The sequence below is a fragment of the Pterocles gutturalis genome, unplaced genomic scaffold (genome assembly GCF_000699245.1).
Source record: "Pterocles gutturalis isolate BGI_N339 unplaced genomic scaffold, ASM69924v1 scaffold16180, whole genome shotgun sequence".
In the NCBI taxonomy this organism is placed as follows: Eukaryota; Metazoa; Chordata; class Aves; order Pterocliformes; family Pteroclidae; genus Pterocles; species Pterocles gutturalis.
The window spans coordinates 35,287-60,508 of NW_010143827.1; the positions used below are offsets into that span (position 1 = coordinate 35,287).

The 25,222-nt window shown below is 41.8% G+C and overlaps 1 protein-coding gene across 1 annotated transcript; it reads right to left on the reverse strand.

Moving 5' to 3' along the window:
- Window positions 1-425: 425 nt before the first annotated feature.
- PDILT (protein disulfide isomerase-like, testis expressed) lies at window positions 426-23,164 on the reverse strand (the record flags this gene model as incomplete). Its single annotated transcript, XM_010084885.1, is given in 13 exon segments — window positions 426-515; window positions 3,647-3,746; window positions 4,553-4,672; window positions 5,138-5,256; window positions 6,211-6,370; window positions 6,372-6,412; window positions 7,347-7,472; window positions 8,023-8,133; window positions 8,893-9,030; window positions 11,270-11,400; window positions 22,401-22,432; window positions 22,907-23,035; window positions 23,037-23,164. Coding segments are annotated over 13 exon segments (1,425 nt in total), but the record flags the coding sequence as incomplete, so codon positions are not given.
- Window positions 23,165-25,222: the final 2,058 nt, after the last annotated feature.

Here is a 25,222-nt window from a genome sequence, read left to right on the forward strand (position 1 = left end):
TTTGAACCACTCCAGCTATAGCTGAAAATAACTTAGCTGGGACTTTTCCAGCTAAAATCCTGACAGTGTTTTGCTTACACTTGTCACAGTGCAGGTTCTTTTCTGCCATGCAGTACTACCAGAGTGTTAATGTCGTGAATCAGTGATAACATGAGCAGTGGGAGAAGAGGTTTTTGTGTGATGAAAACAAGGATGTGAGTGGGCGTGTGCCTGCCAGGCGGTGGTATATGACTGCAGCTATCATGCTCATGCCAAGCTAGTCAGCCTGAAACCAGCTAAGAGCCGGGAAGAACTGCCCAGGTGTTGACGTGAGCAGGGGCTGAAGCCCGTACGTGTGGCTATGCCATAGCCAGTCCAGGTATGCCCGTACAAGGTGTGAACATGACTTGGACTGCACAGCAGATCAGTCTGGATTAAATCCCTACCTTCTCTCCTGGTTCTGCTTTTGTCTTGCTTTGTTTTTCTAAGAAGTAATAAAATGCCTCCAAGATATGTTCACTGGCATAGGCCACCTCCTGGAGAGAGTTTTAAAGTTAAGTATTTAACTCTGTACGCAAAATGCTGGATGTAACAGCATAATCAGGATTTCAGTTCTTTAGACTGACCAAACTCTAGGCTTTTGTGCTTAGTTTAGAAACTGATGGCAGAGGTGTAGCAGGTTCCAATGTCATCTGAAACTCAAGTGTAAAGAAGAAATAGATGTATATCCCTAAGAAGAAAAGGATTTACATAAAAAACATAACCATTATTGTGTAATACCAGCCTGGGATCCTGACAACTACTGACATCAGTGTCTTTTCTGTGTTTGAGAATAGACATTTGCAAAGCATTTTGAAGAGCAGGGTCTTTTAGGTGTCCAGCCATGATGTTCAAAGCTGTCTAAAGATTTTGATGGCTATTCAGATTCTGAAAAAGTTTTGAAATACACAATTGGGAAATACTAGCTGTTGGACAGCTTGAAAGAACAGGAGGAAGGTGAGCAGTGACATTAATTTTTTTATGCTTCACCTTAACTTGGATGTTTACTGAGATTTTCTTCTGAGAAAGCTTAATGGAAGAAGCACTTTCAGTTTAGAGTTTTAAAATTCTCTGAGTAGGTCTAGGCACCATACTGTATTTTAAAGATTTCCCCCCTCCTTCTTTACTCTATGGAAGTATGAAAGGATCTTGCACAAGTCTTTTAACAACAAGTTGTAGAAGCTTGTGTGCTTGACATTGGGAATTGTCTACTCTTACCTGAGTATATTTAGAAATAGGCAGATGCCTATTCTCACTTGGGTTAAGCTGACTGACTTCCACTGAAACCGATAATGCTGTGTCACTTTACACTGGTTGCTCTTATGCCTGATTTGAGATCAAAGATTATTTAATTCCTCCAGAGGTGATTAATACTCTCAGATGAGTCTTGATTTTGTCAACTCTGATGATGGCTGGAACAGCAGTTTCTCAGAGTCTGAAGACCTATAAAGCCAGAGAAACAGCTGATCCTTGCACCGGTTATTGAGGATATGTGTCAGAACCTCTCAATAGAATAGTCAGTGCATAAGGGTATGTAAATTTACTTTTCTCACTTAATCCATAGAAACAAATAGAATCATCTTAAATCTGTCTGAAAGACTGCATGTTTTTCTCTTAAAATGCGTGGATGACGCAGTGGATGAGCTGTTCATCAGCTTCACAGATGGAGCTCAGATGATGCCTGGTCACTTCCTCCTCCATGTAATTCATCAGATTCCCTCTCCTTCAGCTCTGGCTATAGCTGTTCCCAGCATAGAAACACTTGGTGCTTTGAAAAACTGGGTGCATACTTAAATACACAGCTACAGATCAGGTGTCTCAGTTCATCCAGCTCAACTTAACTCCAGTTAACCTTAAGTGGCTCCTGATTTAGAAATGTTGTCATACGTCTAGTTTTGCATCCACTGAAAGTAAGAGAGTGACTTGTTCAGCTTCTCCTGGAGTTAATGACCTGTTTTTCAACAGACTAAAGAGTGACAGTCCACTGGAAACTTCATAGGGTGCACACCTAGCAGCTACTTCTGTTTGGCGGAGGGTAATATCTGATATGATCTTATCAGGTGAGAGTGCTCGAAAGGGACTGCATATTAATTGTTTCTGCCCGTGGGTTTACCTTTAAAGAGGTGTAAGGGTGTCTGTGGTGACCAGGGAACACGATAACTCAGTTCTAGAAAACAGCTTTGGGTCATATTGTTAGCCGCATTTCCCTTGGTTTGTCAGGAGCAGGTTCAGACTTCTTTACATGCATTTTGATGTGTTTTCTAGTCTTCTGACAGTTACTTAATCTTTAGTATTTCTGCTGCTTCTGCACTGGTGTTCAATGCATCCTTAGTCCTTAAACAAAGTGAAGGATCAGTAGATGTAATTGGAAAGCTCATGTGTTTGTGTTTCTAACACTAGCAAAATACTGAAGGCTAGAAAAGATGTCTGTGTGAAATCAAGGCTGCATCAGGCGTTGTTGTTGGAATGTATATATTTCATGTTCCTCTTTTTCTTCATTCTGAACGTAGCAGTTTCTCTTTGGCTTCAAGCCCCTTCTGTTGTTCTTTTCATAGCCAGAATAAGGGAGTAGGGATTGTAATTTTGGGGCAGTGCCTCTACAGTGAAAAACACAGTAGATACTCTGAGCCTTGGCACCTTGTGATATTATATTTGTATCCTGTGGTCTGACTTTGGTTAACTTCTAGAAAAGGAGAAGTATACCTGGGAGAATTCCCAGTATAACTGCTGGTTGGGTAGGAAATGACTGAGAGCTGTTGCATTGACTGTGCATTAATGGCTCGAATGTGTCTGAGATCATTTATGATTGTCTGTAGTGAGTAAAGATGTCTGTGGACAGCTGTTCATGTAGTGCTGTAAGAAAGAAGGCCAGAACAGTTGGGTCAGCCACTGCAGACACCTACAGGACACCTGCACTGGTAGTTAAGTACAAGTTAAAATCTCTGAAGTGGAGGGAACTAGTATAAAAACATGGTGCACAAGGAAGAACTTGAGAGTTCAAATACTCTTCAATTTCAGAGTATTTGTAAGTATGAAACAGTCCCTTAATAGTTAATGACAGTTGTTACTGATAGTTTTTGACAAAATTACATTTATTGTGAGCATTTAATGGGTTTCTGCTTTTCTCCATAAAGACTAAACACAGTGTGAGTGTGCAGGACTGCAGTTCAATTCATTAGAAGCTGTGCGTGCACATCCGAGAGGAAAATCTCTCCCTCAAAGATTAAATGAGGACATGGGCAAATGCCTTAGAATTTAATTTAAGTTTAGGACTAAGAAGAAAAATGAAAAGCTTAGTAATGTCTTAGTTATAAAAGTATCTTAGAATTTAATTTTTTTTTGCTTCAGAGATATTTTCCTTTTAATTAGATCATCTGCGTAGATGGAGGAATGTAACTATTTAATATTTTTCTTTGCCTCCTTTTTCAGCAGCATTTTCTGATTGTTGTGTAACATAGCTGATGCATTAAGTAGCATATTGTAAAGATTGTTGCTCTTGACAGCAAATATTTATTCCCAGCTGAGGCTGTGATACTGGAATGAAGTAAAATTACTGGCATAACTGTACAGAAGAAAGTTTCGGCATTTGGGTTTTATGAAAATGTTGATGATATATCAAGAGTAGTACCAGCACTTTAGAGACTATAGTCATACCTGCTCCAGAAACAACTGCCACCGCGTAGTTCTGTGACTGTGCATCTCTTGTCATGGTTTGAAGTGAAAAGGCACTGCAATGATCAGGAGGTGTCTGTAAGTTCACTCCAAGTTGAGACTGATGCTAGAACCCAGCAGGCAGGTTGGAAGTTGTTAAACAGCAGAATGTAAGGCTGTCATGACTTGCAGGTCCAAGTTGGTAGATGATACATGGGGTCTTGCCGCAGCCTCACACGTAGGAGAAGGAGATAGAAGGGTTTCTCCTCTAATTCAGGTTCTTGACAGTAATGAATCGACCGTTGGGTAGATACACACGCATGCACGCGCACACACCCACCCACCCACCCCCTTAAAGTTAACAGGGTTTTGGATTTCGGTTGTGGTCAGTCTCTACTTGAAACCATTGAACTTCTTGAATTTCATGAGTTTTCATGTAGTGATAACTAGCTAGTGCATTTCTGATGGCAGCTCTGCTTTAGCTCTCTTTAGCCTTTTATGACTGTAACAAGCACACGACCCTTGTCGTATGACTTTGCTGGAGAGGTGTGGCAGATAACCACTGCAACCCAAGTAAGTCCTGCATCATTCCCACGGTGAAATACTTGCCAGAAGCGCAAAATGCTTTCTGCGTGCTAAAATTAACTGTATTCATAAACTAGGCAACATTTACACTAAAAAGCGGAGTTTGAGGTGTGGTGGTGTTTGTCTCTGAGAAGTGTGCTCCTGCAGGTTAGCAAAAAAAACTGCTGAGAACCCGGTATCCCCTTGCATAGTGTACAGCATGGTTGCAATCCTTCAGTCTGAGAACTATGCTCGTACACAGTTTAGATGGAATTAAAATTTCTTGGGCACTTTCCTGAATACACTACAACCCATTTACCAGCCCTTCATTTCCAGAGGACTTTGGTTCAATTCCTGCTCAATTCCTTCAGTTCCTGGCTGGTACAGGGATGGGACAGTGGCTTGTTGCTGTAAAGGGTCAAGCAGGAAAGCCACTTCCCTTGCAGAGAGAGGAGGAAAAGAGGAGTTACGATTTGCTGAACCACAGCTCCTCACTGGGATTTAATCCTAGAGCGTTATAACCAAAGAACCTCACTTAACTCTCCCTCTGTCCTTGGAAGGCAGCCTGACTCATACTGTACAGTCCTCTGTAATGTTCCATTGTGCAACGTAACGTTCTAGTGTCATTTTGTCTTTCAGCACTGAGATCTGTTACAGCCTTGACAATTTGCTTAAGGAATCCAGTGTTATTCAGTGCAACCTGAAGTCAGCAAAGATATCACAGTGTTTCCATATGTATGACACAGATTTTTCTTCAATGCTTTCATCGGACAACAAAAATACGTTAGGCTCGGCTTCTGTAAAGTGCAAAGATTGGTTTGGTATGTAAGCATGAGTTTTGTTATTCACTTCCAATTGATCATGTTAAAGCAACTTAAAATCTGAGTATAACAATAACACTTACAAAAGGTAACAAACAGTCATGGTCTTATTGAAGACAATCTTGTTGAAATTCTTCCCAACAAGCACTTTGACAGGCATTTTGTCCCAGTCCTCTGGAATTTCTTCACTGGAGAGATGTAGCTAAGCAGAAAGAGAAACACTTCTGTGAAAGTGCAGGCAGTGCTGCGAAACTGTACACCAGCTCAAGCTAGTGTGAGACCGATGGGACGCTTCTCTGCCTGATGTGCACTGGTTTTGTACAGGGTTTTTTTGATATCTCTACATCCTAACCAGCCTTCATGTGCTACCACCTTCCCTCTCTTCAGCAGGGAGCTGAGGTCTCACACCCCTGCATAGCTGGTAGGTGGAATTATTTGTCCCTCTTTTTAATACAGACTCCATAGTAGAGTGTCTGAAAATGACCCTTTGGAACACGTTTGCATTCATTGTCCTGAATTCTTGTTGCCCAGTGTTCAGAAGCTAGACTACTGAAAAGCTTACCCTGTTGTGGGCTCTCAAATCTGTTAAATTCTGACTGCTGTCAGACTGACTGCTTCATCTTTTCTCCTCGTGATGGAAACAAAAGTAAGTTACCCCAAAGAGCACTGAATAAGCAAAACATTTTAATGTATTTTTCTCGAGTGTGGAGGATGATGCCTCATTCTGACAACAAATACTGTGTTTACCATAGGAATGATCCCCCCCTGTGAAAATTCACTCTGCTAAACTTGCTTATGACAAATACCAAATCTTACTCCACTCTGAAGCTGTCAGTTTCCTATTTACTGGATTTCTCTGTAACCTCAGAATCCATTGCAATTGTTGTTTGCATCTCTCCCAAGTAAGGGAGTGAATTATCTCCATTATAGTATTGGAAAGATTGAGACCTACAGAGTTTTTAAGTCACTAAAATACATCAGCTGAAATCAACTAAAATATTGGGCCATGAATGGTTTCTCCAGTTTTTACATAGCGTACTGGAGAACTTTGTAGTCCACCTCAGTTGTTAAATACAGAGCAATGCTCTGTCAACAACTGCAGTTGAACACATTAGAGTGAGAGTAAATTAATAAACTGATGATGAGAACAGCACACAGTTCTACCTTTTGCTTTTCCATTGAGGTAGCTCTGGCAAAATTCTTTTAGGTTCTCCACCGTCACCTCATCTGCAGGCATTTTGTACTTTGTGTCACTTGTCAGATTTAAGATTCTCATGGCAGGAACATGGACCTCCCTGACTGGAAAATACTCAAACTTGTCCGTACCTTGTTTCACTAGTATCCACCAAGACAAACATCTGATAAAAGAGTCATGCATCTGGTTGAGTCTTCCAGCTTAGTTTTGTCCATTTTAGAGAAATGGACCATGAAGCTTGGCAGTGGGTTAGGATCTAACCTTAAATGCAGGGAATTGTGTAGAACCATTTTTTGGTCTCAGTCCAACAACCAGCAGCTCTGTGGACTTGGTCATGCCTTGATCCTAGTTAATAGCAAATGTTAAAGCAGATAAAAGGAATGGAGCTTTTTCCTCTGTCCTTTCACAGTGGTTTGCTATCATCTATTTTAGTAATACTTCTAAGTTACCCCTCAAAGCTCTTCTTGCTCTTCCTAATAAATCTTAACAGGACAAAACAGCTGAAACATCTGTAATCCATATGTCTTTACCAATACTAATGTGTGATGTTTCACTAAAAGATGACTTACCACTCTTCAGTGCCTCATGTACTTGGAGCAGGAGTAGCACCAGTGACTGACAATGGAAAACTGAAAAACTTCCATGTCTGATTGCCTATACGTGTTTATATAGATGCAAACGTGTGCTGCAAGCAGGGCTATGCAGATGCCTTGGAATATTTCTCACGTTTTGTAGCTGGTTCCAGCTCTTGGTTCAGGCAATACCCCGAGATCCTCATGGCATTTCCTGGTGGTGACAGAAACTGCCAGAACCTTGCTAAAACTATATTTGCTTGGAAGTTGCTCCTGGAAAGTCATGTTTGTAAAATCAGAAGCAGGTTTATTGGGAGCAGCTGGAATTAGTGTTGGTTTGTGTGACCCTTGTGTTTTAAAGAATCATTTTCAAGTAAAGTTTATTTTTCAGCTTTGTTTTTAAATGGTTTGGTGGACTTAGAAGATTGACTGACAGCAGTGTACTTTCACTATTAACATTGGTGAGTGTTTTTCCATTGCTCTTTTGGCATTCATATTTGCAAAGCAGCATTCAGCATTGCAAACCTTTCCTCTAAATTCTGCAGCAGCAGACTTATAGTTTCCGTAAATCACATTGAATGTCTCCAGTCTTCTTGGGGTGAACAGCAGGATGTGTTGTTCAACAGGGACATCAAAAATCTTCACAGGTGTCTGGGAAACAAAAGACTCAACATCTGTTCCACTCTTTGTAGGCAGAACAGTGAATCAGAGGCTCAGAGTGTCAGTATCATTCAGTTCTGCTATTGCAAATTTTACTTTTAAGACTCAGTTCCAAATAATTTCCATAACCATTGGATTTATATTTTTTTCATTGTTTTAAAGAAGATAGTGAGAAGAATCAGCAGCTGCTGAGTGTTTTCTCTACCCCAGGAAAAGCCTCATTATTATTCATAGATTTTTACAGTCAGAAGGGGCTGTTATGATCTTCTAATCTGACCTCCATGATCTTCTAATCTGACCTCCTGTATAACACGCACGGAAGAGTTAGTGCTGAAGATGTGCTGACAGTAAAAGGCAGTGTTACCCAAGGAGGCCCAACTGCAGCAGCTGCAGGAGCTAGACCTGGCTGGGGTGCTTCCTTCCCTTCTGGGTGGCATCAGCAGCTTACATCTCCTTCCCTGCACAGGGCTGCCCTTTTTCTCATGCCAACCCCTGATCCTGTCTTTCTCCTGCGGCTTTTGTTACAGTCAAATACACATACCTCAAGATTATATTCAGTGATCAAATCCAAGGTAAAGGCTTTGAGTAGCCTCATTAGATCCAGTTTCCTCTGTCTGCCATTTTCAAGCACTTCATTGTGCACAGGTTTTCCCTTGGACAAGTAGTCAAGTTTGTGAGTTGTTGGCCTTATCAACTATAGGAGCTGTCCTGGGTTACATCACAGAGCAAAGAGACTGTCTTTACTCTGAAATGTTGTTTTCAGCTTTGCTGTTTTTCAGTCCTCAGTAACTGAAATTCCATAACTTGTAAAATAAGTGTCACAGCTAGATTACAGAACAAGATTATAGCTAAAATTCAAGGTACAGCTGACAGTTTTAATTTGCTCAGTAATCTTAACATACTGAAAGATCTTTTCTGTATCTGTACACACTGTGACATACGCTCACTCAGGATGTCCTGGGTCTGACAACTTCAGAGCCTAACTGTTGGTGCTGCTTCTGTGTAGTTTTGTTCTTGTTGGCCACTTCTTCTGTTGTGAATTGGAAGAAAAGAAGATTCCTTGGCCAGAAGGAACACAAAGGAAAGAGGTGAATGTCAGCGAAACTCACTGAACCTGGCAGCATGTGTTGATTAGAACGTGGGCTGGAAAATAAAGCCACTTTATCCAGATCCTTAACTATAAATTAGGAGCCTGAATGTAGGCAGCCAGACTGAAAATATCAGTTGTCCAAAGGTTGTTGTTTGCCTCCTGCTTGTCTCTCTTGTCTGTAAATGCAATATTTTTTGTGTTCAGCTGTTTGAATTTCAACTAGGAAATTATTTAACCCAAAATATTCCCAAACTGCCTTTCCGTAGCCCAGAGCTGCCACGGCAGCTCACTGCACCTTGCTGGCTAGGCTTTCATTTCTGCCCTCTTTAAAACACCAAGAGTGTTCTTCTGGATGCCGTAGTTAGCACAGACATTGTCACTGGCTGTCAGCCCAAAAGCCATCTCTGGGACATCTCTTGCCATCCCACAGAAAACTTCCACACTGTCATTGTGAGGTTCCTAGTCCCAGAAAGAGTATTTGTTAAGACTGTCCTGCATCCTGCCAGGATGTGTGGGAGTGAGAGCTGCAGGTGAGGCAGGCCCCTAAAGGCTTGTGCGGTAGAGAAGAGGGTGTAATTGTAAAGTGGGTGTAGCTTGCTATGATTACATCCAAGGGGAGAACCTAGGAGTGCTGTGACACCACTAGTGCGTTCACCTTTCTAGCTACTGTTGGGCTGGGCTGGGTCAGGATAGATGGCGTATGGCCTCCGGTGTCCTCCCTGCACTAATCTCCTCTGCCCTGCGCTCCCCTGGCATTTCCACACTTCTGCAGATGGGGAAGGATCTTGCCAGCAGCTGCTCCCCTGCCCCAGCTGGTCTGCACAGCTGCCAGGACGTGATGGATTAGAGAGGAGGGCTCTCTGCTTGCAAGAGGACAGGATGGTGTGTTTGGTGCTTTGACTGAGTGCTCTTCAAGGCAGGGACCTTGACTCCTACATCTGTAAAATAGTCACTGTGCTGTCCACCCTCAAACTAACAGTAAATAAGCATGATGAAAGGCAACACCACTTCCCGATTTGATTTAATCAGACAAATATTTCATGCTAGATGAATAGTAATTTATGTGCTGAGACCTCCCAACACATCCTGGCACTCACATTTGTGAGCAATCTGTGACTAATAGAAGGCCAAATACAGCTCTTTATTTACTTGGTCACTATTTTGTTGGCTTCCACTCATTCAGTTCCTGACATGTCCTAGCTCATGCTCATTTATTGTCATTTCAGCTCCTGAGTGACATGAGAGTCCAGCCAAACACATCTGCAGGCAATATCTGCTGTCAGCATGGTTCAGGGAGCTCTACAGCATCACTGAGATAGCAAGGGCTTTTCAGTCTGATCCAGCACTGGAAAACTGTCTTCCTACATAAACGGCTGCAAGCAGATTGCTGCAAAGTTTATTCTGGGCACTGTGAGCATTTTCACAGTTCATCCTATTATGCTGTTGTGTTCACCAGCTCTGTTACTGTGGGGTATTTCGGTAATGAATCCTGTTTTCCACAGCCGTAAAACTTGGACTATCCACTGTAGCCAGCACATTTAGGAGCTTATCAGTTCAGGTGAGAGTCCAGACACTGTGCTTTTAACTGGGCAGAGAGATACCAGAATAAAAGTCTCCTTAGTTAGGGAAATCCTTGATTCAATGTTTCAGATATTAAAGATTTCAAGGACACATTGGAAAAAGCAGGAAAAAATGATTCCTATTTTACTGACTTCTAACTGCATGCCTTGATAGCCGAAATTTATTTTACACTATTTGATTATTGTTCTGTATCATTCACCCCCAAATCCTAAGAACCTTATTCAGCTCTGTGAACTTAGTAGGACTTTGCTTGAGAAAGGACTATATATATGATCCAACTCATGTACAGTGTAATATTTTATGACTTCCTATCCATGCAGATTTCTTAGCTGGCAATAGCTAAAAACCGTAGTTAGCATGATATTCATGGAGCTGTGCTCTGCCCCCCCCAAGTTTCACTGAAGTTGTTTAAATCATGAAATGGAAAGATGAGGGAAAGGCACTCTGGTATGTTAGACAATATTTACTGTTTTTTTTAACGGACTTAAGCAGGAAGGGAAAACTCCTTCACCAGAACAGCCTGCAACTATTCATGTCTGTGATTTTACACTGTGTTTGAACTGAAATGCAGTGATCAGGAAACCTTAGATTTTTAGATCAGTTACAACTCTGGGCAGAATTTACAACTTTTTGCATTTGGAGACCCCAGCAGCAGTATAACCCACACCAGCAATGAGTTAAGTCTCTCCAAAGGATGGAGTTAAAAGTAAGGATAGGTGGGTCAATAGTTCTGCCCTCTTCTCAAAAGTCACCAAATTTGGGGTGGCTTGGCAGAAGCCCTCTCTCTGAGGATATAAGAAAGCCTGCTGTGACCAGGGCTGTGCAAACACTGCTGTAGCATCACACTCTCAGAAGCTGTTCTCAGGAGCGGCAGGTCTCTGCGCCTGGGTACGTATTCAGGAAAAGTGCTGTGGTGTGAGATGTTCTTATCTCTGCCTGGACCACGTATCTAGAAGGATGAAAATACAGATAGAAACAAATTTTTAAAAACCCAGGGAAAACTGAGTGCCTGGGTTTTTCAGGTGAGTTCTCGGTCTTTTGGATTTGGTGATGATGGCAAGCAGTATATCCCGAAGTCAGAACAGAAACCAGCCTTTAGAGTTTTCCAGTGAATTACCTTAAAAAAGCCAATCACTGACAAATCATCGGCATGTACAGTGGCTTCAGCCTGATCAGTAGAGTTGATGAAAACAGTGCTAGGTCCTGTTCTTTTCACCCATGTAATAAAGGCTGAGGTCTGTCTGACTCCTGTAGAAGGAAAAAATAGTTACAATGACCATCAAAAGGAATGACAGAAGTTTCTGTGCAATCAAGGTAGAGGCTGTGGAGGTGCAGAAGGATGCTGAATACGAATGGATTTGGGCTCCTTAGGACTGAGGTCAAAGCTGATTAAAAGTGGGGTTGGGACGTCCAAATTCCACCTCAGGTTCTAGTCATCGTTTAATCTATTGCTGACCCTAGAAGATCAAGGATGGATCAGTACTGTGTTTTCTGGGACCTCTGCAAATGGCTGTATGGCCAATTAACTGCTTAATCACAGGTGGAGAATAAGAACAAATTCAAACAAGTGGAAAACCTGTTCTGCAAGGTTTCATGTGTCCCAAAATCACAGTAAGCTATAAAGAGCTATCGACATGAGGTTTAATCCAAAATAACGTAAAACCAATTGCAGATTTTATTGAACTTTCTGTTCAATTAAATTAGGTGTCCAAATTGTTCCTTCAGTGCTGCAGAAGGGATCTGATAGGCACAGAGACATGTTAAAATTCCTCTGTGGTGCTGCAGCTTCACTTTTCAGTTTAGACAGGAGAAACAAAGCTGAAGGGACAACGTTGTCCTTTAATTCGGTGTTGTTCCATCTTTTGGGTTCCAAATTACTGCTACCAGTTTTACTGAGATTATAGTCAATCTGTTTATTTGCTAAATTCTCTTCAAGCTTTCAGCAGTTTCAGGAATCTTGAGTGAGTCTCTTTAAAAAATACATTTTCTAGCTATCATATTTTCAGATGAATTGGAGACATAAACTGAGGCTCAGGAACTATAAATTTCAACCACAAAGCAGCCCTTTCATCTTTGTGAGTATGACATCCTTGTTGGACCAGAGCAAGAGTCCAGCAAAGGGTTAATGAAAATTGCATATGAAACAGATTAAGTCTGTATACTGTGAAGTGCTAGAGTGGAGATGTGCACTACAAGTGGATTATCAAAGATGCAAGTCCTGGTACTGTGCATTTTAGCAATATAACAAGATCAAAATTGAGTCAGACCATCTTACTGCCATCAAGTCATTTTGCAGCAGGCTGCACTGCAACTAGTTTAAAATAAATTTTAAGGTGAAGTGGGCAAGCATCCGCTCTGGAGCGTATAGGCTGCAGAGCAAAGTACAGAGCAGTATCTAGTGGCCATACAGTGCTTGACTTCTGCTGTCTAAATGCAGAATTGAGCTTTTTCAGCCTGTGTCATACATATAACCACTCAGCATGTTTTTCATGTGTTTAATCTTCCAATTGGGTTGCCTTAAACAGCCTGCGTAGCTTGTTTCTTCTGGCCAAGTTCAGGCTGTGGAGTTGTAAGTTATGATTTTACAAAGCCTAGGGTTTGGCTTTCATGGTATGGCTATTGTCAGAACAACCATTCAAAAATTCTATTTTCCTTAAAATATTTGAGTGTATTTCTTGATTTAAGCGAGGTCTGCTGTTTGGTTTGTGGAGAAATTCGCAATTTCTGTGTGAGAAGTCATTGGGCGGTCGCTGCACATTTTCATTTGTCAGTTCTCAATGAGATAGTCATACACGATAGGAGAGATCTTACTAGTTGTTGTACATAACCATTTACCAGTCAACAAAATGTAATTTAAGTCATTATTGGTGGTACTTGTGCTCTGAATGGTTGATGCTGTCTTGCACAAGTCACAGAGCAGGAGGCAGTTTCCTAACTTCTTGCGTCTTGCAGGTAAGTGTGTTGTAAACAACAGCCCTCTGCTGAAGGGTGACTACGTATGTTGTGTTATGATACTCGCATTCGCCGGTTCTCACAGGCATACCTGCCAAATAGGTTCACCAGTTTAAAAGAGGTTTTCTTGTCGATGCCATGTGAGTAAGGGTGGGTGCCTTCCCTCTCGTGTATCAGCACCTCTCGTAGAAGTTCAGCATGGCAAATCACGCTTTCAGCGGCAGTTGTGCAGAAACTGCTGTTTGCACAGGTCTGGATGATGGGAACTTGGTCAGAAATTCAATAGCAAGGAGGAGCAAGTTACTAGAAATACTGAAGATCAGCTTTCGGCAGCAGCCACAGGGGGCTCAGTGGTTAAGTCGGAGCACTCGGTTGTGTACAGGCTCAGGAGGCAAACTCTAGGTTCCTTTTTCTGTTGGTTGTATTACATTTGTGACGCAACTGTATCTGCTTAGAGTATGCTAACAGATGCTTGGCCAAGTCATGCAATTTTTGTCAACTCTGTAAAACATCATAATTTTAGGCAAAAAAAAAATCAAACTCTGTGTTGTATATACTTTCAGTGAAATAAAAACTCTAATAAGGCCTGGATTTCCTGGGATGGCTCAAGTCAGTCCTATTCCAATGTTATTGTCTTTGCTTAATAACTTTCCATAAAAGATTTCAAATTATTCCGTGTTTTTTCTAAGCCACATATGAGCTCCCTCTGATGGCTAAATTGCAAAATTCTTTTCCTTGGTTTAGGAAGTAAGGAACTTAGTTTTTGTAAGAGAGTTTTTGCAACAGAGTATGGTCTTTTAGAGACTGGGGGTGTATTCCTGCGTGCCGTGCTGTGTGCCAGCCTTTCTCTAGCTCAAATGGCAGTTGTGTGTTTGGAGGAAGACCATCCTAATCTGGGCCCTGGTGTTATAAATCATATTGACATGAAAAAAGGACAAGAGAAAGAAGCTGGTCACACATCGCTGCTCTGTATTCAAAGTCAAATAAGAGGTAGAGGCCTTGAGCTTTACAGTTTTGCAACTTTGGTTGAAAAGAAAATGAATTTTACTTTCTTTTGATAAAATTGAGATACTCTATCTTGTTAGATTTGTTTTATTACAAAGAGCAAAACCTTTTTCTTTAGATTCTGCACAACAGATTTTTAGTTTCATCAATGTACTTTTCAAATACTAACAGATGAAAAACATCTGTTTAATCTCTGTTTCATACATATGTGTATATATATACACACAGATATATACTTACACAAGCACAGACATAAGCATAAATCTAACAAAGTGACTTGTCTTTTATTCTTTCACAAAACTACAAATGCACTTCTCTACAGCCTACCTGCTGAAGATGTTGCCAAACACAATTATAAGCAGAAAGTTGAATGAACAGTTCTGTATGAGTTCTAATAGATGACAGATAAAACCACTCATCTGACTTGGTGCTGAGTTGTATTTCTTGCATTATTCATCATTATCCTTACTCTCAATCCCAGCCATCGGTCATTTTCTTCCACCCATCTGCTATCAGGAGTGTGAAGAGTAGCATTAAATAATGTTACTTTCTCAAAATACTAAGCTGATAGGCCCTTCCAAATTCTTCCACATATAAACCCCTCTTGGCTTAGGTTCGCAGAAACCCCAGCACTCGAATACTCCAGCTACTAACATGGCAAATGGGGTCCTTGTTAGTAGAACAAATCAGCGTCTATTCAGGGGGCACTCAGATGCCATGGTGATGAATAGAAGGTAATTCTCTAAATAAAGTAAATGAGCCTTAAGGCATCGTCCAAAGTAAATTGTATTATAATTGTCTGTAAAATTACTGTTTCATCAAATAAACTTATTTTTATTTTACAGAGAGATTTTCAAAGATATTTTATCCTAACTTCAGTTTCCTTTTTCCTAATTGTAAAAACAGTCTTACAAATCTTTTCCCCAACAAGTTTGTAATGTGTTATCTCCCAGCACAAAAAAAAATTGGGAGAAGTTTCTCCAAGTGTATCTCGATGTGCTGTAGAGGTAACTGCAGAAAACCATTATATCTGTTAGAAGTTTTGACCTGTCAACATAAGAAATAGCATGTTTACCCTGTAAAAATACTGCTTCTTCTAGGGATCCTGTGTGTTGAGCCTTTATGGAATATCTTTGCTTAAAATGGTTGTAAAGGTAGGTGGGCTTTTTAAATAAAGCATGGGGTACTTGCTGTGCAGTTTAGGAGGGCTGATACGCCATGACTGCATGTGGCAGTGTTAGCCCAGAACAGTTAGACCCAGCTATTGGGCTTTCCAAGAGGAAAGGCATATTGCTCTGGACAGAGTGCTTTTGGAATAACGAGCAGGAAGCCACATAGTGATTAAGGATCCAGCACCTCTAGCTAATTCCAAGGCAAGGTTTTACATCAGAGGCAATTTCGATATAAATACTTTTTCCTAGAAACCTAAGGTTGCACAGCTGTTTTACCACAGCTGGGAGTTTGAAGGATCAAGTGCTTACTGCACTGTGAAATGAGACTCTTGGGAAGGGGCAGAAGAAATTGGTGGTGGAGTCCAGACACAGAAGCTGAAGACACTTCGAGGCTTCACAAATATACTACTAATAATAAGCTTTATGGACATTAGACATGTATGTAGATTGTCTGGGGGTTTTTAGGAAATTTTTCTCTGAAATATTTCAACTCCAAAGAGTTTTCTCTTTGTTTTAACAATGATCTCTCATCACTGAATGACCTGATTAGGCAGAGTTGCAGGTAACTGGAATGTAACTAGTGTGTTTAGATAGTAAGTGTGGGCAGAGTTAGTAGCCCCTGGCTGGAGCTGGGAGAAGTGCATGCCTCCATCCTCTAAAAAGTGATCACTGCACTTGGGGACCCAGAGAAGTCTAAGTACCGTTAACCTGGGAACTGCGAGACAGAAGTTCAGTGAGTGAACAGCCTCCTTCATCAGACCAATAAAAACTGTTTCCTTGACTACCCAGAAAGGATGTGGAAACGTCCATCATACACCTTTCCCTTGCTCTCCTGAATGATTAGACTCCTCTTCAGCTTTCCATCAATTCCTTTTCATTCCACTCATTCCGTTTGCCTCCCAGGTGCTTTATTTTTCAAGTTGCTTGAGTGTTGCAGGAAATCATCACTCCTTTTATTTAGAGCTTTTTCTTGAGTTTTGTTTTGCTTCCTCTGTTTTAGGTTTTTATTGGCACCGATCACTTCAGGCGTTGGGATGAGGAAGCAGCTGCAGAGGCTAACAGCATCACAGGCTCCAGACTCGAGGAGAGCGGGGCACTGGCGGAGTACGAGGGCAGACACATGAGAGGTAGCAGAGTTGGTGGCAAGGTCACCAGGGGAGACATACCAGGGTGGTGGAACATCCATGTAAGCCAGTGTGATGTGCCACAGCTGCCAGACACGAGAGGCCCTTCAAAGACTGTCAGCTCAGGAACAGTGTTGTGTTAACAGTGGGAGAATGTCTTCATTAGCAGTAGCTTTATTTGTGTTGTAAATAAAAAGAAGGATAATTAAAGGGTTTGTTGAAAGTTTTAAGTTTTTTTTTCCTGCATAGTGTTTTTTACCTGTTTTTCAGAAGCATCACTGAATTCCTTTTCACACCGTGTCATTGCTGTTTTTTGAAGTATCCTTTTCAAAACAGGTGGGAACCTCCAGAGGAGCATCTTACCAGATTGCTACAGTCTGATCATGGGTACAGAAGATCCTGAAAAGAAATTATCCAACATCTAAGAACAGCTTAAGCTCTTTGGCTCAGATATGGGAAGAATTTAAAGGGCCACAGAACTGTGGGAGTATATGGAAAGCAAAGCCTGACAAACTGAAAGAGAATACAGATTTTTAATCAGACCATCAAAAATGCAGATTTTTACAGCTCAAGTCACTAGCAGTCTTGTTCTGTGCAATGTAAAACATTTTGTGATAAACCGGTGCTACTTCTCTGAGGAACTTACAGCATGACTGTGTAAGGATCAAGAGCAAGGTGGGTATCATGACATATCATCACCTCTGTCTGGACAGTCAGAGTGTATTTTGCCCAAAGTCACACCAAATAGATGTGGCAAAAGCGGGAGGAGACCCAGGAATCTTGTACTTCGAGAGACTCTTTCTCTTGAGCACATCAATAGCCTAAATAAGCTGCTGCTTTTTTTCCCATAGTGCAGCTTACTGAACTAAAATACACTGAAATGTGGACAGAGCAGAATTTTGCTGATACATAAATACGTTTAATGACCCTAAAGCATTCTTGAAGTAGTATCCATGCAAGCATGATGAGTTCCTCCTGCTTTAGGTGATTGCTGGTGACCGCCAGCTTCATTTTTCAGTCAATATTGATGGTCTAGTGATTGCTGCAGTCAATGTGACTATGTCATGCTAAATACTGAACGTGGTCAGAAAGTCATTTAAGCAGTCTCACTTTTCATCTTCTGTGTAGGCTGCTTTTACAGTTTCACTACAGATATATAATTTTCTCTGTATAAGACTCTTAAGATGAAGGATGGATTTGTGTTTAACATATTAGAGTGGAAGGATGTTAATCGTACTGCAGTTGCAAACTTTCTTATGTGACCTTGAATTCTCGCATTCTCTTCTACAGTGAGATATAGCCCGTATTCTCCTGTGCTGACCTCTGTACTTTTAAACTGAGCTAATCTAATGTTTGCAGTTTGCAATTCACTTGAGATTTTCTCCTATGCAAACATTGAGGATTATTCTACAGTTTGGATCCTTATTCAAAGTGTTCAATAAAATAAGCGTACATAAGAGACACCTCCATAAAGGACCCATGGTAATCACTAGGTCTCTGCAGCAGGTGACTAGAACATCATCTAATGACTCTTGTACCTGTCTGGATATGTGTTTCCACTGTCCTGCTCATTTTTATATGCGTATTTTGCAAACAGTTTAAGTGACTATTTTCAGAATATTTACTCCTGAAAGGCTGACACAGATTTCTGATGAAGCTTACAGGAACGAGGCACCCATGTTCCACTATCTTTCACACTGCACTTAGGTTCCTGTAGGAAGCTTAGTTGTAAAAAATTACTTGGTCTGGGTGGTTTTGAACTGTTTGCATTCACCTCCTGTGGTGAGGAGACCGCTCTATGATGAAATCAGTTCTTAGCACAGGAGTGAGTATGCTTTGGATGGTGGCTTTATTACTGAGATTACCATCTGATATATATATATAATTGATTTAAGATCAGTCATGCCCCGTCTCCCTGCTCTCTAGAAATCCTCCTTTTTATGAACCATATGTATACATAGGCAGTAATGTCTTCAGCTTTTGTGCCTTGAAAAGGAGATGTTTGTCTTCAAGACTAACCCCCCTCTTTCCTGTTAAATGCCATTATCTCAGCATAGATTGTTAGTCACAGGCTGCAGGAATCCTACAGCTGACCCAGTGCTTCACTGAATATACAAATGTTCTGCTAGAAAAGGTAAATATAATTTTTCATAAATGGGAGTGCCCTTAGCACACAAAGCAGCAGTGCCAGGTCTGCACCACTTGTGTGCTTGTTCTGAGGTTATCCCCATGTTCATCTAGGAACTGAAAACTTTTCACTGGGAAGGACAGGAGCAAGCATTCTCAGAGATCTGGGAAGTCAAGCATTCACTGTGGTCTGGGCCATTTCCAGAATTCTTCCGATAGGCAGGAGAAAGTGGCTCTACGGTGTGCTCTACACCCATTTTGTGTTTATCAAAATATGCTGCTAACCCAGTTCAAGGCTTACAGAACTAGCACTGTAAGGGACTTGGAGAGGCCATTGGTGTGGCCTAAGGCAGGTTAAACCATATCTAAACCAGTCTTTTTGACAGCTGTTTGACTGACCTGGCTGTAAGTACTGCCATGAATGGAGGTACCAGAGCCACCCTAGGCATGATCCTCCAGTGCATCGTTAGCCTTCTGGCTCGATGGTCATTCTTATCCCTGCCTATGATGTCTACTCTGTTTAAATGCATGATATTGCCAGTGAAAATGAAGAACCATTTAATACGTGCTTCTTTGCAGAAACAGTGTATTTGGTACGTTTAACAAATCTCCTCTCAGTCACAGTGTGGTCAGTTGCTGGTGTGGGCTGAGGCACTGTGTTTCACCCCTGGGCTGGAGGGTGTTGGGGGTTATTTCTGCCTCTCTGGCCTGGGAAAGCCTTAAACGTGAGTGGTGTTCACCAGACTGTTTGGGGATCTGAGGACTGTTGCATGGATAAACATGGGACAGTTGCAAAGTACTGTGAAAACCTTTTTGACAACAGAAAATTGGAAAGGTTTATGAGAGGCTTTTGAAGAGAAATTGAATAGGAGATGTGCCTTACTGTGCTCAGGCAGTTGCTGTCCCTGGGCAAACTAGAGTAAGTTAATACATGACTTCGCCTGGTTACAGTTTGCAGTGGTGTGCAGCAGTACTTTCAGTGATTGCATCTATAAGTGTAGAAAGTTTGTTCACCCTATGGTGAGGATATCTGTTAGAGTGCTTGTGATTTTTTTTGTTTGGGGTTTTTTTTTTAAGCAACAATATTCTGCAATGAAAGTCAAAACAGGGACTTACATTTGGCTAATGTATAGTGTAAACAGTAAAACTCTCGCATGCAGGCAACACTGATGTTAGACCTACCTTCTGCTGGTGGCGACTGCTCTGTATTCCCTGCGCTGATGCACATTTGCATTCTACTTAGATCAGTTTAACATGGATGGGCAGATGCCACAGACTGCAGTGCAAGAGCACTTTCCCGTGAGCTTCGAGATTCGGTGCTCCTAGCACATGCAGGGCATCATGTAACACAGCTGGGCAGGCAGCAGGGCTTGTGTTCACAGAGAGTAGGGACACTGCTGTGTGCTGCTTGCGTTATCTTCAGACATCGCTCTCTGTGCCTTCCCAAAAACCAAAGAGAAGCTAGAACCTCTGCTCCTGTGTCCTTCCCTCACCCTCTTTATGCTGCCCCTTCAGCTACTTTCTTGTTGCACAACGCAGTTGGGATGAGGGCAGGAGAGTGCCGGATCTGTGGGTCAGTGCTTTGTCTCCATGCTGGGTGTTTGCCCTGTGTACTTTGCTCAGCACGCTGGCGTAGCCTGATACTGCTTGGCAGAAAGTCAGCACATGTTTTACCTTTCCTGAAAGAAGGCAGACCTGGGACACGGTGAGGGTGGAACTGAGGGGCGTTAGGAGGGCTTGGGAGTCTCTGGGCAGAAGACATCAAAGCAGGCCTCTCCTGATAAATATTGTGGGACTGGTAAGTAGATAACGGTATGCAGCAGGGAAAGCATTGGGGTTTCCTCATAATAGATAGGCCTAAGGCGGATCCTGGAGTACTGAATCAGAGTGTAGAGCTCAAAGTTCATGTCAGTACAGCCACAGAACAAATCCCACTTTCTGGGAAGCACGGGATTCCTTCCCATTCTCTGTATCTCTGTGACTGAGAATGGGTCGAGAAGAAAAAGGTCTCAGTTCTTGCATTTGTTCTGGATTTCTGAAATTAATGCCTGGCGGCCCCACAGATTTCCTGGGTGATCTGGGGAATATTGCTTTGTCTCTCATTATCCAAGTTCCCTTAATAGTTCTATGTTCACATAGATTGTTTATTTAGATAATCTGTTTTAAAGAGTAGGACATAAAATATTAGGGCTTTATGTCCTCTCTGCGGAGGCACGTGTGCGTGTCCTTTCTTTAGTCTCTCTGTGCTACAGCAATGCAAATGATTATGGTAAATGAACCAGCCAGTGCAGCATTGTGGACTCAGGTTTCCTACATCCCAAGGCCTTGCTGTAGGACGGTTTTTCACTGCCCCCGAGGCTGTTTTGTGGCGTGTCTCCAAAGGGAGCTATTGCGATTGAGGCCAGTGATTTCCAGGTAATGTATCTGGGCTGTGGAGCTTGTCACTCTCGTGAGTGATTTCATAATTCTCTGCAGAGACTGCCTTTATGGTTTGTGGGGGAAAGGTAATCCATGAGTTCTCATTAAGCCCTTCAGATAGACACGCTGACCTTGAATCCAAACCAGAAGGCAGTGAGGATCACTGAAGCAAGGTGTGGTTGGGGAGCAGTATTTCCTCTCTGACTTTTTTGGAAGATGTGGCCTGGAATGGAAGAGTGTGTTTGTCCGTCCCTTCTGAAGAACACCAGGGTGGTTGGGATATCAGAGAGACGGGTCCAAGACTGTGCTCTGAAGTAGGGGGAAGAAATCCTGATTTAGATCTCCCACATCCTTTGAATGCTCAGGTCCCTGGACTGCTGTATTCTGAAAAATTCTTTCTTCATCTCTCATTCTTTATGAAAATTTTCATATCTTCTTTCCTTTTGGCATTAGGTTGAAAACCCAAGATGTGTTGCAATATCTCATTGTTGATAAGCGCTGCCAGTACTAAGGAGGTTTGGCTGCAGACTCTTCTTAGACTTGAATGTTCAGGTTCTGTGCTTTGAATCAGCTCTTACAAAGCTGAGAATAGAGCTTGACTAAGGTTTTTCTGATAAATTATTTTTCCATTAAAATGATACATCTTTAGAGAGATCAAAACAGTTCACAACTGCAGACTGCATTTGGCAAATAGCTTTACACCTTCCACAAGTAAAAAATAAAAACCTGGTAAATTTTAGTACTTTCAAAAGTGGTTTTAAAAAATGTTTAACTTTTAAAGAAATTTTTAAAGTGATTGTTCTGGAAGTTTTAAAAACCTGTAAAGTTTCATTAACATTGTTTCAGGATTAATGCAATGTTTAGTATGATCTAAATGTATTTTTAGTTTCTTTAGTCTATTAGTGTATTTTAGTTTTTGTTGTTGGAAAAATGCAAGTGTTTTCATTTCTGATTGACCTATGCTATTACTACTTATTATCAACATCCAGGTTTGTTAATGAGACAAAAAACCAAAATACTGCACTTCTGCAAAGTTAGGATATTGCCTTAATTTCAAATATCCCTCCCAGATTTAGAATAGATTGGGGTTTTGGGCTTATGCCTGTTTCTAACACCTGCCTCTAAAGGAGTGCTAGTTTGCAAGGTGTTTGTATAATTTAAGACTGAGTGGATGTGTGCACTGAGCTCAGTGAGTATGGCACAGTGAAGTCGAGTCAAACTTGGACAGAGGACAAACCTTGGCTGTTTTACACAGATTGAAGAGTTTCTGCTACCAGCAAGCTGCTAGGAAATACAGCTCCATGTTTGCAGAGTGGAAAGTTTTCCGAGGTCTGAACTTGCAGGTGGATAACGTCATAGGAATGTACCTTTTGGTTTTTGCTTTTGTGGTTTCTTTTCTGTAAGACACAAATGGCTGGACCTTCTAACAAAGTTACTCAAAAGGCCTCACTTGTTTCCTCCCCGTGAGGAATGAACATGAACCTAACAGAAAAACCACAAACCAGTCTTGTCCTAATCAAGTGCTAACTTCAGGGAAGGAGTCTTGCAGTCTTCTGTAATGTAATTGCAGACACCAAAATGTTGTAAAAAGCCATTCCCTGAGGCCCAAACAGTCACAGAGGAGAGATGCCATCCAGCAAAAACCTCATACAAAGTGCTCATTAAAAGGTAAGAGAGAGAAAAGCCCTCTCTGATATTTTTTTTAATACCTGGATTTTCACCCATCACTGCTGTGAAAGACACTTGCAAAATTAGGCAGTGGAAGCAGAGAATGCCAGCTCAGCACTGTGTGTCAGGACCCATCTGACTCGCAGTGTCCATCTTGTGTAGCAGACTGGTATTTAACCACCCCAAAAAGGAATACATTACTGCAGTTATGGTCAGAAATAGATACACGGAGAAAAACAAAGGAAACAAGGACTACTGGAGGACAAAGCAAAAGTGAAACAAGTATACCTGAGTACAGCATCAGTCATGCTCTGCAGAGCCATCAGGGTAGAAGACAGTGGAAGTCGATACTCACAGAACTCCACCAGCAAGTACTTAGTTTCCTTCAATGCTCTGCCAAAGTTGCTCTTTTTCAGCGTTGTTCTCCTTTTTTACTTCAGGGAGTTTGGGTTTCTTTGGCTTTGTTTCATTGGAGCTTATGCTGTCTGCTGCTGCGAAACTTGTGAGAAACAATAATGGCAGAAGGAAAAACTGATGTGTCTTCATCTTGTCATGCCTTTAGCCAGTTACTGAGAAGGAAAGCAAAGCAGCACTAAGCAGCAGGATGTGCTGCTCAAGTGGCAGCTGTTGTATGAGGCAAACTAAGAGGCTGATAAGGTTGATAACGGAGTCTACCACCAGTGGAGCCAACTGCACCGTTTCACAGGAAGATTAATGCAGTTAATTACTTCCCCATCTTTAGCAGTGTTTGGAAAAAAAGTATCTGTGGGGAAGGTGGGTTTACTGTTTCTGTAAGTAATCAGAACCCTGGGGAGACAGCGAGAGAGCACAGGAGGAAGCACTTGCCTGCAGAAGCACCAGTGGATTCATAGTGCACGTCTTCAGTGTGCCTGCTCTTGTCACCCTTACCCAGTGCAAAGCTGCAGACTAAACAGTGAGGTAACTGGACTCTATTTGAGGGCTGCTCCTCCACTTAATGTTTGGCTGTCTGTTGCACTTATGGAGCTACTTATTATCGATCTGATTCAGAGCATGCTGAAGTCAGGGAAAAACTCTTATTGCTTTGCTTACGTAGTTCTAGTGTCTGTGTTTCTTCAGTGCCTTGTCTGTGAGGCTCGCATGTCTGCTTAAGTGCCAAGTTGTAGCTCAAGTAAGATACCACTTTGTGGGTTAAATCAGAAGATTTTGCCATTGGTTTTCAGTGGTAGTACAATTTCATGCAGCTGATATCTGAATGGTAAGCTGAAGGGGCCAAATGTACTGTTTCATCCGTAGGATAGCTATCAACTGTCTGTGAACTATGAGGCCTCCCTAGGTAGTCTTTTCAGAACATTTTAAGAAATTATCTTACAAAAAAGATTAAGAAAGTACCGTTTACTGAAAAATGGTTATTTTTGTAAATATCTGCCACTCTGTAATTGTAGCAGAAACATCTTTGACCCTTAAACTCTGCTGAAATGTGTGAACTGTACACCCAGTGCTGTAGCCTCTCTAGAGGGGGCCAGGTATTCTGGTGGTGGTTTTGTTCACACAGAGAAGAACAGAGCTGACAGGTGGGACCGGATTAGTAGAACCAAACTGATAGTTGAAGAAATTGCCTCCAGTAATGACTCTTCCTTCCTCATGGGGTGCTTCTAGACTAAAGGATGAAAAATCTGGTATCAGGAGGGTGCTGCTAAAGGGAAGGAGTGTTTATAATAGTGCTTGATGTGGTAGCCTCCATTTTATTGGAGGTGAAGGATCCCGGGTGGCATATTGCTTCAGTTTAGGTTCTTTTCATGCCTGGTGTGAGTGGGGCTCAGTTTCAAGTGAACTCTCTCCTGTCAATCTCAAAGGCCTTGGGTTGTAATGCACCTTGATACGTGTTCTGTTAGCACTCGTACAGGGTGCCTAATGAAATCAGAGGGACCTGTGTATTCAGGCTGCTCGAAAGATAAGATCGTGTAAATACAGATGCAGCAATCAGGTACTAAAGAAAAAAAAAGTAAGCAGAAAGATAAGAGTCTCCTGTTTGACTTTGTGGTCTTCCCAGGCTCTTTTCCAAAGACGTCTTTCTGTAACATCCTAGGAGGGTTAAAAAGCATCTTTCAGAAGAACAGGGGAAAACTAACAAGGCCTGTTTGATCTGAACATGCTGTGTTGTAAGCTCAGAACACAGCCTAAGGGTCCCAGAGCACAGGTAGGATGACAAAACCATTTGCTTAGAGAGCTGGTTTTTTCCTGTCTGCCACTGAAACAAATAGCAGTCAACTCAGATCCCTCCTGGAAACCTCCTACCAGGGAATAGGCACCATTTCGGAAAGGGCTTCTGACCTCTATGTCCCGTAAGGAAACTAGAGTGAGAGAAGGATCATACAGCAGTTGGTCCTGCCAGGACAGATTTGCAACGGGGAATGGAGTGGGATTTAGCAGAACTGAACAGGAAATGGAAAATGATGGAGTACAGTGATTTCTCTTGGGCATACAGCAGATTAGGTCACATTTCTGCACATTTCTTCACCAGTGCTAACTAGTTCTGGCTCTTTTATTTTATGCTTTACAGTTTGAGAGCTATGGAAGAACCTGCCTTCTGCAGAAGCCCCAGGCCAGTCAGCCGCAAACACT